The 13339-nt window shown below is 49.7% G+C and overlaps 1 protein-coding gene across 4 annotated transcripts in view; it reads right to left on the bottom strand.

Annotated features, from left to right (window-relative positions):
- Positions 1–13339, bottom strand: part of KCNIP1 (potassium voltage-gated channel interacting protein 1) — a 394479-nt gene that overhangs the window by 239999 nt on the left and 141141 nt on the right. For 3 of the 4 annotated variants that reach the window (XM_043887546.1, XM_043887544.1, XM_043887545.1), the window contains exon 1: positions 9727–10304. The exons of the other annotated variant lie outside the window; for it this stretch is intronic. Coding sequence is in view for 2 of the 3 variants with exons in the window: in XM_043887544.1 (XP_043743479.1) it covers positions 9727–9787 (61 nt within the window). In the remaining variant the exon portion in view is untranslated. Of the gene's footprint in view, positions 1–9726; positions 10305–13339 lie in introns of those variants that run through there. 4 annotated transcript variants of the gene reach the window in all.

Raw genomic sequence — 13339 nt, 5'->3', positions numbered from 1 at the left:
GAGGTCACTGGTTCCCGTGGCTCTGTCCGCACCTGTCCTGGCCTGCGGTCCTGGAAGCAAACTAGATGAGGACGGACAGTGCCCCTTCATCAGACCTTCAGAGAGCACAGATCTTGGGGGTACAGCTAAGGTGATGACTTGTGGAATCAAGATTCAGGATCTCTCTTGGCTGGAATAACATTTTAAATTAGCAAATTAAAAATTAATGGGAGTACATAATCCTACTCTTGTTTCATTTAAGGAAAAAAAAAAAGATTAAAAAAAGGATCAGTTGCAGAAATGCTCATCCGGGGAAATCTGACTTCCTGGCAATTCATATAAAAACAAGCAATAGCAAATGTCATGTTGTATATTAATGCATATGTATGGAATCTAGAAAAATGGTACTGATGAACCTATTTGTAGGGTGGGAATAGAAGCTCAGATGTAGACTTGTGGGCGAAGGTGGTGGGGGAAGGAGGGGGGCACAAACTGAGAGACAGCACTGACATACACACACTTCGAAGGGGGCTCAGCTCGCGGCTCTCTGACAACCTAGAGGGCGAGAGGGGGTGGGGTGGGGTGGGGGGTTAAAGAGGAAGAGGAATCTATGTATACTTACGGCTAATTCACATCCTGTACGGCAGAAGCTAACACAGCACTGTAAAACAATTACGTTGCAAAAAAAAAAAAAAGTGAAGGGGAAGCCTGGGGTTCAAATCCCAGCTGATGCTCAAGCTGTGTGATTGTAGGCAGATTGCTTGTCTTCTCAGGACTTGTTTGGTTATCCTTTTATTTATTTTTTTCATTTATTTTTATTAGTTGGAGGCTAATTACTTTACAATATTGTAGTGGTTTTTGCCATATATTTACATGAATCAGCCATGGATTTACATGTGTTCCCCATCCCGATCCCCCCTCCCGCCTCCCTCCCCATCCCATCCCTCTGGGTCTTCCCAGTGCACCAGCCCCGAGCACTTGTCTCATGCATCCAACCTGGGCTGGTGATCTGTTTCACCCTTGATAGTATACTTGTTTCAATGCTATTCTCTCAGAACATCCCACCCTCACCTTCTCCCACAGAGTCCAAAAGTCTGTTCTGTACATCTGTGTCTCTTTTTCTGTTTTGCATATAGGGTTATCGTTAGCATCTTTTTAAATTCCATATATATGCGTTAGTATACTGTATTGGTCTTTAAAATGATATTTCAACCAGAAAGTTTCAAAAGTTCCTACCACTTTGATATATAATCCTATAATTACATATATACATACATGATATATACACACACATACACACTATAATCTGTGCTTTAAGTCAATGCTTCTCCAACTTCAGGGGGCCTCCAAGCCACCAGGAGATCCTGTTAAGATGCAGGATTCAGTAGGGGCCTGAGACTCTGCATTCCTAATGAGCTCCCAGCTGATGCAGAAGCTACTGGTATGAGGACCACACTTTGAGTAGCATGGTTCCAAGACAGCAGTCATTTGCCTCTAACACACCTTTGCTATATTCAGACCACTGTATCTTACATGCCTTGTTATGTTTAATCCCCATAGTGACCTTGAGGTAATTACTATTGATATCTTAACTCTCTGGATGTGCATACGAACATTTGCAGAGGCAAAGGGACCTGCCTGAGGTCAAATGGCTAATAAGTGGCAGAGTCAGGTTTTGAATCCAGGTCTGTCTAACCAAAATCATGTGTCCATACCTGCTATTCCACATACATGTGTGTGATATAGATTTAGGCCAATGTTTGGCTAAGAACTGGAAGGAAATTAATGAGAGAGCAGAAGGCAAACATACCAGCAAGTTCTTGCATTTGTTTATTCTGCAAAGATGACCACTCATCCACCCACTGACTCTTCCCTACCTCACGGGACCCCCTGAAAACATGGACTGATTCTGGTGCCCAATTCTAACAGCCTTGGAGGTATTTAAGTGCTCCATCCTTCTCTGACAGGCAATGATGGCTAAAACAAAGGGAGAAGAATTTAGTTCACAGAAATGATTAGAGCAGAGGAGAGATGTTTAATCCTATTAATGAATCTGCTAATTGGCCTTCTGCCCCCAATCTTTCATATTCAGGCATCAGATTAAATGGAAACAGATCCAGGGGTGGTTGGGGATGGGGTGAAAAGCATTTTTTTTCAAGGCCTGCAGATGGTTCCATATGGCTAAATGAGGTGCTTAGTCTATCCCTGGAAGCCTTCTCCCCCACCTCCACACACACACCCCGTTTTGGCTTGAGGCAAGGTCAGGAGCGAGGAGGCTGGTGAGGTTAAGACCCTCAGGCTCTGGGGTCAGCCAGAATCAGGCTTTGCTCTCCATATGCTGTGAGACATACGGACAAGGTACTTCCCTTCCTGGAACCTCAGTTTCCTCATCAACAACATGGAAACTGTACTAGGGTCTGTTCTCCAGGGTTGGGTTGTTGTTGTTGAGTCGTTAAGCTGTGTCCAACTTTTTGCGACCCCATGGACTGCAGCACTCCAGGCTCCTCTATCCTTCACTATCTCCCTGAGTTTGCTCAAACTCATGTCCATTGAATCAGGGATGCCATCCAACCATCTCATCCTCTGTTGTCCCCTTCTCCTCCTGCCCTTAATCTTTCCCAGCATCAGGGTCATTCCCAATGAGCTGGCTCTTTGCATCAGGTGGCCAAGGTGCTGGGAGGAGGTTAATAAAATAACCCAGGAAAGGGTAGAGCAAGGTGCCCAGCAAAGAGCAAGGCCAGGTCAACGTTTGCCATCGCTATTATTATTAACCCTGGTAGGTGATCCATGTTCTCCTGTCTCATCACTGGGGATTTCTTCCATCATCTAAAACTCACAGCTTCCCATAGGAATCACCAGAGAAACTGCCCAGAATTCTAGTGGCCACAGTTGTGACGGCTCTGGGGCCCAGAGGGGTGGACTCAGAGGCCACAGGTCCAAGGCACAGAGGTCACCAAGGAAGGCCCTGTCACAGTACAGATAGAGCAACAGCAGAGGAAGGGACCTGCCCTGAGATGGGACAAAAGGCAGCAGCAAAGCCAGTGCTGCCTCGGGTTGCTCAATCACCTCACTTCCTGTGAAGCGCAGTGCTTACTGTCTCCCGGGGCGCCTCCACAGCCCTATAAGGGAGATGAAGGGGACACTGTCATGGTCCTCATTTCAGAGAGGAGCAAACAGGCTCAGAGAGGTTCATCTAAGAAGTCACAGAGTCAGAGTTTGAGCCCAAGTCTCTTACTTTAACCAGAGGTCCTAACCATTGCACACCCTATTCCTAACTCCCTGATCTGAGTTGAGTATACCTCCCACTGGCCCTTACTGCCCCAGTGAAGCTTTCAGCTTCACTTGGAATAACAAGAATTAATCCAATGTTCTCTTCCCATGGCTAGGGTATGGGACGTCAGTGATGGCCCAACTGATGACAGCTACTCCCAAAAGGTGACCCATTTAAAATACTACCAGGAGGAAGGAGAAGCATTTAAAGTCAGGTTGTCTGAAGGTCCCAGGGCTCTCTCAGTCTTTCAGACCCACAGACACACACACAGGCTCCTTCTCTCTCCCCCAGTACTGTTCGTCCTCTGCCTGATGAATGGGAGCATCACCTCCAGGGCCATTACGCAGAACTTTGCAGCTCTTCTCCCCATGAGTAGCTCCGAGTTCCTCATCTGTGCTGCCACATTCCTGTGCTACTTGGAGCCATCAAGGACTCACACCCTGGTCTATCCATCCTTACCTCTGGGCAGACAACATCCATCAACTGCAGGCCTTGACAGGGGCCCTAGAATAAGACTCATTCCCTGAGAGCGAGTCAGAGAGATAAATGTGTACATCCGCAGTCACATAATGCTTGGAACTGTAGCCAAGGGAAGGAGTGGTAACTGTCGGGGAGCAGGGCAGAGAGAAATGTACTTTGCCTGCAAGAGCTTGGGAGCAGGTGATATTGAATGAGGTCTCAAAGGGTGTATAGGAGTTTGCAATAAACAGAGAGGAGGAAGTGGAAGAAGAGTGGGGAGGCCAAAGGGGATCTTGGGTAGAAACATCAGGGAAGCAATGTTAAAGGACACATGGGATTGTTTAGTGAACAAATAACTAAGTGGACAGATACACGGATTTTTTTTTATCTCACTCAGACAAAATAAAGAGGACCGTGAAATACAAGGGAGGCCATTGTGGGTCAGTCTTCACTTTAGTTTTTTGAATGAATCAACAAAAGAGTGAAAGCTGAGCGATATTTTCCCACCTTCCCCAAAGACACCACACTCTCACTGATATCCAAAAAAAAAAAAAAAAGACCAGGACTCTTCTTAACTGAGTTTATAATTTTCAGCTATCCAAAAAGTAGTACCTCTTCTACATTTACTGTCAACTAGCTAGGCTAAGGCTTCCTGTACCACTGACTCCTTCCAAGTTTCACAATAGGGGGCTTAGATCCAGGATTTGGGGAGCAGGGCTATCAATGCTCTTCATGCAAAGATACTCTGCTATCATAGCCTTTCTGGGACTTCATTAATCAATAATTAGTTTGTAGATTCATTCATGCATGCATGCACTCATTTCTTCAATCATTCCTTCTGTCATTCATTTGATCCTTCATTTGCTTCGTCACTCATCTATTCATTTCTTTAACTCTTCATTCATTCAGTCACTCATTCTTTCACTCACTTGTAATGTATGCATTCATTTGCACCTTGACAAAGCAAAACCTTTTTAGATATACAAAGAGGTCTAAGACATGGTGCTTTTCCAGGGACCAGGCAAAAACTCCCACTGATTTTAGGCAGCAGTCCTTTCACTTCCATCCTTCAGTCTTTTCCATCTCCCGATCCTTATTTGCCTTGAGCTCCAATGACTTGCTTCTGGGATGGAGGGACCAGAGCTGTGCCTGACCCTGGGTGTGGTCTCCCATACTTATGTGACTCTCAGGGGCTGGCAATCAGGAACACTGCTCTCAGCATTTCCCTGCTAAATGGTAAACAGGCTTAGTACAGTCCCTGGACAAAGCTAATTCAAAGCCAGCAGACCAAATAATAGAATTCATTTCAGGGAAAGGGCTGGTAACTGAAATTCCAGAGGGAAGCTAACTTTTCCTTCAGGGTTTGCAATTCTGGGAAATAACAGAGAATGGCCAAGCATTCCATTACTTATAAATTCCTCCATGGAAGATTTATGGAATACCTAGTATGCGCAAGGAACCAAGATGGGGGCTGTACTTCTAGGAAATAACAGAGAATGGCCAAGTATTCCATTGTTTATAAATTCCTCCATGGAAGATTTATGGAGTACCTACTATGTGCAAGGAATGAGGATGGGGGCTGTGAAGAATGATTCAGAGTAACTCAAAGTTAACATTCTGAGGGTGGGGGAAGGGGCTAAACCTCCATCAGTTGCCTTATTTAAAGCATGATTTGAGAGTCAGGAGAATGTACATCTAAAAGATTAAGGAATTTAGATGGGAGAAGTTGCTTCTTTCTGGGGCTTGGGGAAGCCTTCCTGAATGTAGAAACAGCTGAGTGGGGACTTGAAATGTGAGTTGAATTTTAACTATTAGACAAGGAAGAGGGGGAAAGAATAACACAGAGATAAAGGGACAAACAGAGATGCAGAAACAGGTAATGCTCAAGACATGAACACCCCCGTAAAGCAGCATCCCTCTTCTAGACATAAGAACACTGGCATTTCCACGGTGAAATGACCTGCCAAAGGCCCCTTGAGCCCAGGGCTGTGTGCTGCTTCCCTCTGTCTTACTGCCTCCCGCCGGTCCCCCAGACTTTTCCTCGTTGAACATGCTGCTCTGAGAACAAACCACACCTGACCTCATCGGGAGTAGTGTGCTCCCACAGGGCCTTTAAAATTCCAAGATGCTCACTGATCTAGGAGTGAGGGGAACAGTCCCGTATTTGTCTCTAAATTGCCATGTGGCCTCAGAAAAAGCACCTAAAAGCCATGAGATTTTGTTGGCTCATCTATTCAATGAACACCCTGGAGACCCCAGGCTCAGCCCTCGCTGAAGGTTCTGAATGCCTTCCCTCGACCACGGAGGACTGATGACCTAGCCACCCCTACAGTGTGATGCTCCCCCTAAATTCTCCTGCCCCTCCCTCCACAGGTCCAGCTGCTGCCCCTGTGCAGTCCTCCTCTGATCACCCCTGACCTGCCAACCCTTTAAGCCCAGAGCTGTGTCCTTTGTATGACAAGCACATACAAAACTATTAGAGCCAGAAACCCTATCTGGAATGCAGAGTCTGAATCTCTAAAGCAGGACTTCTCCTGTTCTTAATTAAAGACAAAGATTCCTAACAGAGAGAAGGACAGGAAATTAACGTGAAAGTTTTTCATTCAGTGACATAGCTCTTAAATTATTTTAGATTTCTATTGCTTTCTGGAAACTCTCCCTGAGCACCTAGGTTGGGTTAGGCACATCCCTGCCGTTGGCACTAAATCTCGTGGAGCTTTATATGTATGTGATTCCAAATTATGTTTCCAAAACACGCAGGGTATTTGTTGACTAAGATACAGTGCTTTCAGGAACAGCCACAAAGCGGAGGTCAGCGGGGGCTGCGGCAACAGGACCAGCATCTGAACATGTGGGATTTAGGTCCTAGTTTCCTGGACACGGCAGGAAGAAGGCTCCAGAAATGAGTGAGGATTCCCACAGGCTCAGACTACTTCCAGGATGGCTTACTCTAGGCATTTGGAAGCTCCAAACAGCAGAGCCATAAATTGAATAGTGGTTAAAATTTGCTGACTACATATCACGTAGCAGAGCTTGTGCTAAGCATTTGATTTGCATTATCCTGAAATCCACACAACACAATAGCTATTTTAAGATTGTAACTACTACTGTCCCTGTTTTCTAGTTGAGAAAAATAAGGCTTAGTCATACAGTTAGTAAGTGGTAGCGCCTGGATTTGAACCCAGCAGGAAGATGGATTCCTGAGTTGAAAAATCTCCACCACTCTCTTCTGACTGCTTCTAATTAGATCTGAGCCTGAGGTCTCAGAGATCATAGTGGCAGCTCTGTGAAGAACATCAGCAATAGAAATCTACAAATTTGAGAACCGGATGGAAGCTGAGAAAATGTCTCATGTAATTTTCTCCTTTAACAAAGGTGAAACTGAGGTCACCAGGGGGCAGAGATCTGACCCAGAAGTGATCTCTGATCACTAGCCTTTCCAGTTAGTTTCCAAGCCCCTCCTCTCTGCAGAAAGGGTCTTCTGCTGATCAGTCTTCCACTGAGCAAGACAGGAAGATAAGTCATTGCTCCAGGTAGAATGCTTGGGGGAGTGTATGGAGCTGCGTATGCGAGTGTGCTAAGTCGCTTCAGTCGTGTCTAACTCTTTGTGACGTAATGGACTGTAGCCTGTCAGGTCCCTCTGTCCACAGGATTCTCCTGGCAAGAGTACTGGAATGGGTTGTCCCGCCCTCCTCCAGGGGATCTTCCCCACCCCGCATCTCTTACGTCTCCTGCATTGGGAGGCAATTTCGTTATTATTAGCCCCACCTGGAAAGCCTGTGTGGAGCTGGAGCCCCAGACAATTCCAGCCAATGTGGAGGGGCTTTGTACAAGTGGGGCTGAGTGGACACCCTGGGCTCAGGCAGCTTGTCAATAGCCCTGGACCTGCAATGAGCTTCAAACAAGCATTATTCTGAGAGTTACGTGAGAACGGGTGGATAAAGCACCGACCACTGTGTCAGGCACACAGTGGGGGCTCGCTGAGTGCTGGTGGACCCTCTTTCCTTCCTTAGACTCCTAGGAGAGAGAAGCAAAGCGCTCTGGCCTCAGGGAATCCTGCAGGAATTTGTCTGGGATGACCTGGAGTTCTGAGTAGGAAAAGGGAATGGTGGATGGCAATGTCTGAATGATGCCTGAGCTCTTCATCTCTGCCCAATCCTTTGTGAGGACTGTATCCTCTGTATCCGCCATATCCATCATTCAATTGACCTTGGCATCTTTCAGAAGTCTCCTCTGGGTCTCTGGTGGGTGCAGCCAACACAGTAATCCAGGCATGGTCCTCCCTCTCTCCACTCCCTCCTCAATCTGTTTTCTGCCTAGAGATAGTTCACCTGTCCATTTTATGGATAAGAAAACTGAGGCTTAGACAGGTGAAGGGATTTTCCTGAAGTCACATAAGAAGGGAGTGATGGGGCTGAGGTTTGCACCCAGACTGTTGGGCTCTAGGGTCCAAGATCTTTCTGTGACACCTAGCTGCCTCCCAGGATGCAAATCCTTGAGTTTCTTGTCCCCACAGTCCCCTGGGACCTCTGGTGGTCAGATGATTGGGGGGGGTGGAGTCCAGGACTTGGTGCTGAACTTTGTCCCCAGTCATCCATGAGGAGTGGGGCTCAATGTCAAGGTTGCAGGCCAATGCTTGCAGACCTCTCCTGCCTAGGAATGGTAAGAAGGCAACCAGTTCCTTTCCTGCCAGAAGGATGTATAAGTCAGCTGGACACACAGGTGGAGGCCTTTTTCCCATGTTCTAGGCTCTGAATGCCAACCCAGCTTAATCACCTAAGAGCTTCACGCAGAGATCTTATTCCTCAGTATTTAGCGAGCCTGAAGTCTCTGTGGACTGGGCCAGATGCTAAGACCCCTCATCGAGAAGTTATTCATCAAGAGGTAGCTCTGTGATAGACTTCCCTAATGAACCAGGAAGACCAAGCAAGTCCTGACAGTGGACTCACTGTGCTCCCTGGAGTCCACCATTATCCTAATGCTGATCTAATCACCAGTCAGCATAAGGGATAGCTCTAACCCTACCTGAAGCCAGAACCTGGGCTCCAACAGCAAAACTTAGAGGTTTAATGGTCAGGTTACTTAAAATCTTTCTACCAATCACAAGAGTATTCGAGTATAAAATCCAAACAAACCAAACCCACATATTCTTTTTCTTAACTGCATCCAGTGTCTTTATTCCAACAACCAACTTTCAAGCAGGTGGAGAGGAGGTCTGCATAGTCCCCCATGGCGCAACACATGTTTTCCCCAACTTCATGTGGACCCGCTGGGCGACTGTCCCACTGGTGAGACTGGGCTTATCTCAGCAGCACCCAGGCAGAGAAGGGACTTCAGGATATCATGCTTTCTAATCCCTGATGTTAGCTCACCTCTCCGCCAGACCTTGACAGTGCCCTCAGCTCCTCAGCGGTGCCCAGAGCGTGGCAGCATCTTGTGTGATGCCCGGCTCCTGACACCCTGAGCCACCAGCACACAGCCTTGGAAGTTTTACCACCTGACAGCAGCTGATTCCTTTTGGCTTGCAGAGGTTTATTGGGGTGGGCAGACAGCACTCTCTCCCTGATGACTGACCCCCAGGTCTGCATGGCATCGCTGCCCGGCAGGGAGTTCAGGGTGAATGTGTGGGCACCCTCCCCGGATGCCCACAGCCATCTATGGGAATGGGGAGAGCTTCCAACATTGACACCCAGATAATTCAGCCCCCCACCCCATGAATTTGCCTCTGCCTTCTGCGCTGAGAGATGCCCCCAGGAGTAGGGTCGTGGTACCTGGTGTCCCAGAGAGGTCCTGTGGTCCCTGAGGTCAGACTCCACCCTGGCCCTCTCCTCTGAGAGCTCACCTACATTCACACGAATCCTCCCGCCCGATTCTTACTCCTGTGGATACAGGAACCTAAACCTGCTCTTCACGGAGAGGGAGGTCCGGGCCAAGGGGAACAGGTGGCACACCCCTGCCCAGCACCGAGCATCCCCCAAACCAGCCAGGGGAACAAAAGGAAGAAGGAAGTGGCTTACCTTTCGAGGGTCGTCTTTGTTTGGTTTGCAGAGAGGAGAAGGTGCCCATGACGGCCCCCATGGCAGCGAAGACTTGTGTGCGACTTGGGACCTCGGGCCCTGCCCCTCCCCTCCCCTGGAAGGAAAGCAATGTGGATCGTCTACTCCGAATTGGAGGTTAAAAAATAAAAGCACCCGGCAGCTTGCTGCAGCTTGGTATTCGGCGAGTGTGGGGCTGGGGCGCTGGGAGCCTTTCCTTTCCTTCTTCAGCCCCGCACATGCACTGGCTCGCAGGGCTAGCGGCTCCTCGCGAGCCTCCGGACCCGGGCCCGGCCGCTCCCCTCGCCGAGGGTGGAGGACGATGGAGCCTGCCTGGCGCTGGACACCCGGCCGGCGCTCCCGCGCGGCCGAAGCTCCCGAGCCAGCGCCGCGTGCGGTGCGGGAGCCGCGCTCGCCCGCCCCTCCCGCCGCACGCTCGGCTCCCCTCCCCGCGCTCGGGCTGGGTCTCGGGGGGCCGAGTACCAATCATGAATGAACAGAGCAGGGACGGCGTGGAGCGGAGCCGCGCGCCTGCCCTCCTGCCTGCCGCGCTCCAGGCGAGTCTGAGCCGCGCTCGCGGAGAGCGGCAGGCGGGCAGCCCCGGAGGGGAGGGGCCGGGCCGCAGCGCTCGGGGGCGCCGGGACTGAGGTCTGGCGCAAGGGTGGGGTTCAGGGGGAGGCAGATTGCCCCTCCGAGAACGTGTGTGTGGCCCGTGTGGGGTGCGTTGTTTCATTTGTCTTCAAGGAAAATCCTATTTAATCCACTTCCTGAATTCACGGGGTGAGAAAAAAGTCTGCTCCACCAAGGGAGGGGTGAATACCGTAAGTCCAACTTGGATGTCTTTTTTTCCCCCCAGTAGTCATGTATGGATGTGAGAGTTGGACCATAAAGAAAGCTGAGCACCGAAGAATTGATGCTTTTGAACTGTGGTGTTGGAGAAGACTCTTGAGAGGCCCTTGGACTGCAAAGAGATCAAACCTGTCAATCCTAAAGGAAATCAGTCCTGAATATTCATTGGAAGGACTGACGCTGAAGCTGAAACTCCAATACTTTGGCCACCTGGCATGAAGGGCCAACTCCTTGGAAAAGACCCTGATGCTGGGAAAGAGTGAAGGCAGGAGGAAAAGGAGACAACAGAGGATGAGATGGTTGAATGGCATCACCAACTCAATGGACATGAGTTTGAGCAAGCTCCAGGAGTTGGTGATGGACGGGGAGGCCTGGCATGCTGCAGTCCATGGGGTCACAAAGAATCAGACATGACTGAGTGACTGAACAACAAAGGGCAAGAAATTTCCCGGAAGTTACCCAGCCAGGATGTGGGATTAGAACCTGGAGCCCGGGACTCTGTCCTGGGAACACTCCTGTTGGCACATGAGGACGGCTGGGGGCCACTGATCTGGGGAGCTCACCCACCCCTGGGTCCCACCAGGTTTAAAGCCGCAGGTCTCCCAACCAGCAAGCAGTGCAGGGCTTCTCTGTGTCCCTGCATTCCAGAATCCTGGATAATGGAGTAGAACAGGTAGAAGCTGGCCCTACCTCCTTCCTGCCCTCCCTGCTGGGGAAGAGGGGTGGCGGTGGGGCTGAAGCCTGGAATACAGCAAGACCCAGGATGGCCAGGACTTAAGAAACAGAGGGATCATCGCTGGGGACGGGTGATGGTGCAGCCTCCAGGTTTCTCAGGCGTCTGGATGGAGCACCAACCCACTGCACCTGCAGCCTCTGCTCATCTCCGCGCCCCCCGAGCGACCAGGATTGGCACTTGAGAGTTTACTAAAGGCTAGGCGGCCATTATCTCATTTCCTCCACCCCAAAGGCCCTTTAAAGAAGCAATGAAAGTCGCTTGGTCATGTCTGACTCTTTGCAACCCCATGGACTATACCCTGCCAGGATCCTCTATTCATGGAATTCTCCAGGCAAGAATACTGGAATGGGTAGCTGTTCCCTTCTCCAAGGGATCTTTCCAACCCAGGGATTGAACCCAGGTCTGCTGCATTGCAGACGAATTCTTTACTGTCTAAGCCACCAGGAAAGCCCTTGAAGAAGCAGAGTACAGATAAATCGCAAAAGACAACTCCATGGAGACAGAGGGAGCCTCCTGTCACTCACCTGGCTGTAGGGGCCATTTATCCTGCTGTTTTGACATGGTGTACTCACTAAGGTGATCTCGGCCAGCCCGAACCAACCTTAGTTTCAATGGCTGCAGCTCCCTATACCCTGGAAGCTGAGCCAGCTCACACACCATCTCCAGCTCTGACCCCTCCCTCATCCATCCTGTTATGGACTAAATGTTTGTGTCCTCCCCGAGTTCATATATTGGAACCCTAATCTCCAGAATGGCAGTATTTGGAGATGGAACCTCTAAGGAAGTGATGAAGATTTAAATGAAGTCATAAGGGTGGGGCCCTGACTCTGGGGAATTAGTGTCCTTACTGCCCATAGAAGAACAGGCATCAGATCCCCACCACCACCACTACATGATCAAGGAAAGACCACGTGCATACACAGCAAGAAGGCCACCATCTACAACCCTTGGGAGAGCTATCACTGGTCACAATCTCTGCCAGCACCTCAGCTTAATCTTGGCCTTCTAGTCTCCAAAACTGTGAGAAAATAAATTTCTGTTGTTTAAGCCACCCAGTCTGTGGCATCTTGTTATAGCAGCCTGAGCAGACAAATACACACTCACAGCCTGTCCACACCCTCAGAAGTCTCTGGAGCCAAGGTCTTGCTTTCCCTTTGACATGAACACCCATATAGGGCTCCTTAGGCCACCCCCGGGAGGCCGTCCAGGGGGAAAGGATAAGGTGGTAAGAGACCCACAGAGATCCTGCTGAAGCACAGTGCACTTGTCTGCTTCCGTGACACACCAGCTGTGTTCCTTGCTTCCCTCTCTCATCACAGCTCCTCTAGTCGTGTCTCTTCCCACCCATGTGGACAAAGGCAGGTCACTGAGTTCCCACCACCAATGGAGGCAGCAGCGTCAAATTAAGAGCATGAATCTGGGGGGGCCTGCTAGATGTGGCTTCAATTCCCGGTTTTGTCCCTTGTTGACTGTATGTCTTCGGGCCTGACAAGTCCTTTCTCTGAGCCCTATGCTCCCCTTCTGCGGTCGGCATTAGCACCTACCTTGTACTATTGCGTGGGCTTCCCTGATGGCTCAGTGGGTAAAGAATCCACCTGCATGCAAGAGGCACAGGAGACGCAGGTGCCATCCCTGGGCTGAGAGGATCCCCTGGAGAAGGAAATGGCAATCCACTCCAGTATTCTTGCCTGGCAAATCCCATGGGCCCGGGAGCCTGGCAGGATACAGTCCATGGGGTCACAAAGAGACATGATTGAGCACAGGGCATGCACACAGTATTGCCGTTAAGGGTGATGCAGTCGTGTGTGTGAGGCCCTTAATAGTGCCCAGCACAGAGCATGACCAGTCTGGGAGCATGGACTGCCACTACTTGGCTGCCTAGGGCCAGGCTGGAGCCGTGTGAAAAACGAGGAAGTCACCGCCTTCCCCTTGGCTTCCATCTTTGCTCTTCATCTGTTTCAGAGGAAATCTATTCTCAGGATCCCCATCTGGTATTAAAAGACTCAGATT

This window comes from Cervus elaphus, chromosome 25 (assembly GCF_910594005.1).
Source record: "Cervus elaphus chromosome 25, mCerEla1.1, whole genome shotgun sequence".
NCBI lineage: Eukaryota > Metazoa > Chordata > Mammalia > Artiodactyla > Cervidae > Cervus > Cervus elaphus.
The sequence above is the reverse complement of the archived record's forward strand: the minus strand, read 5'-3'. Positions and strand labels throughout refer to the sequence as shown.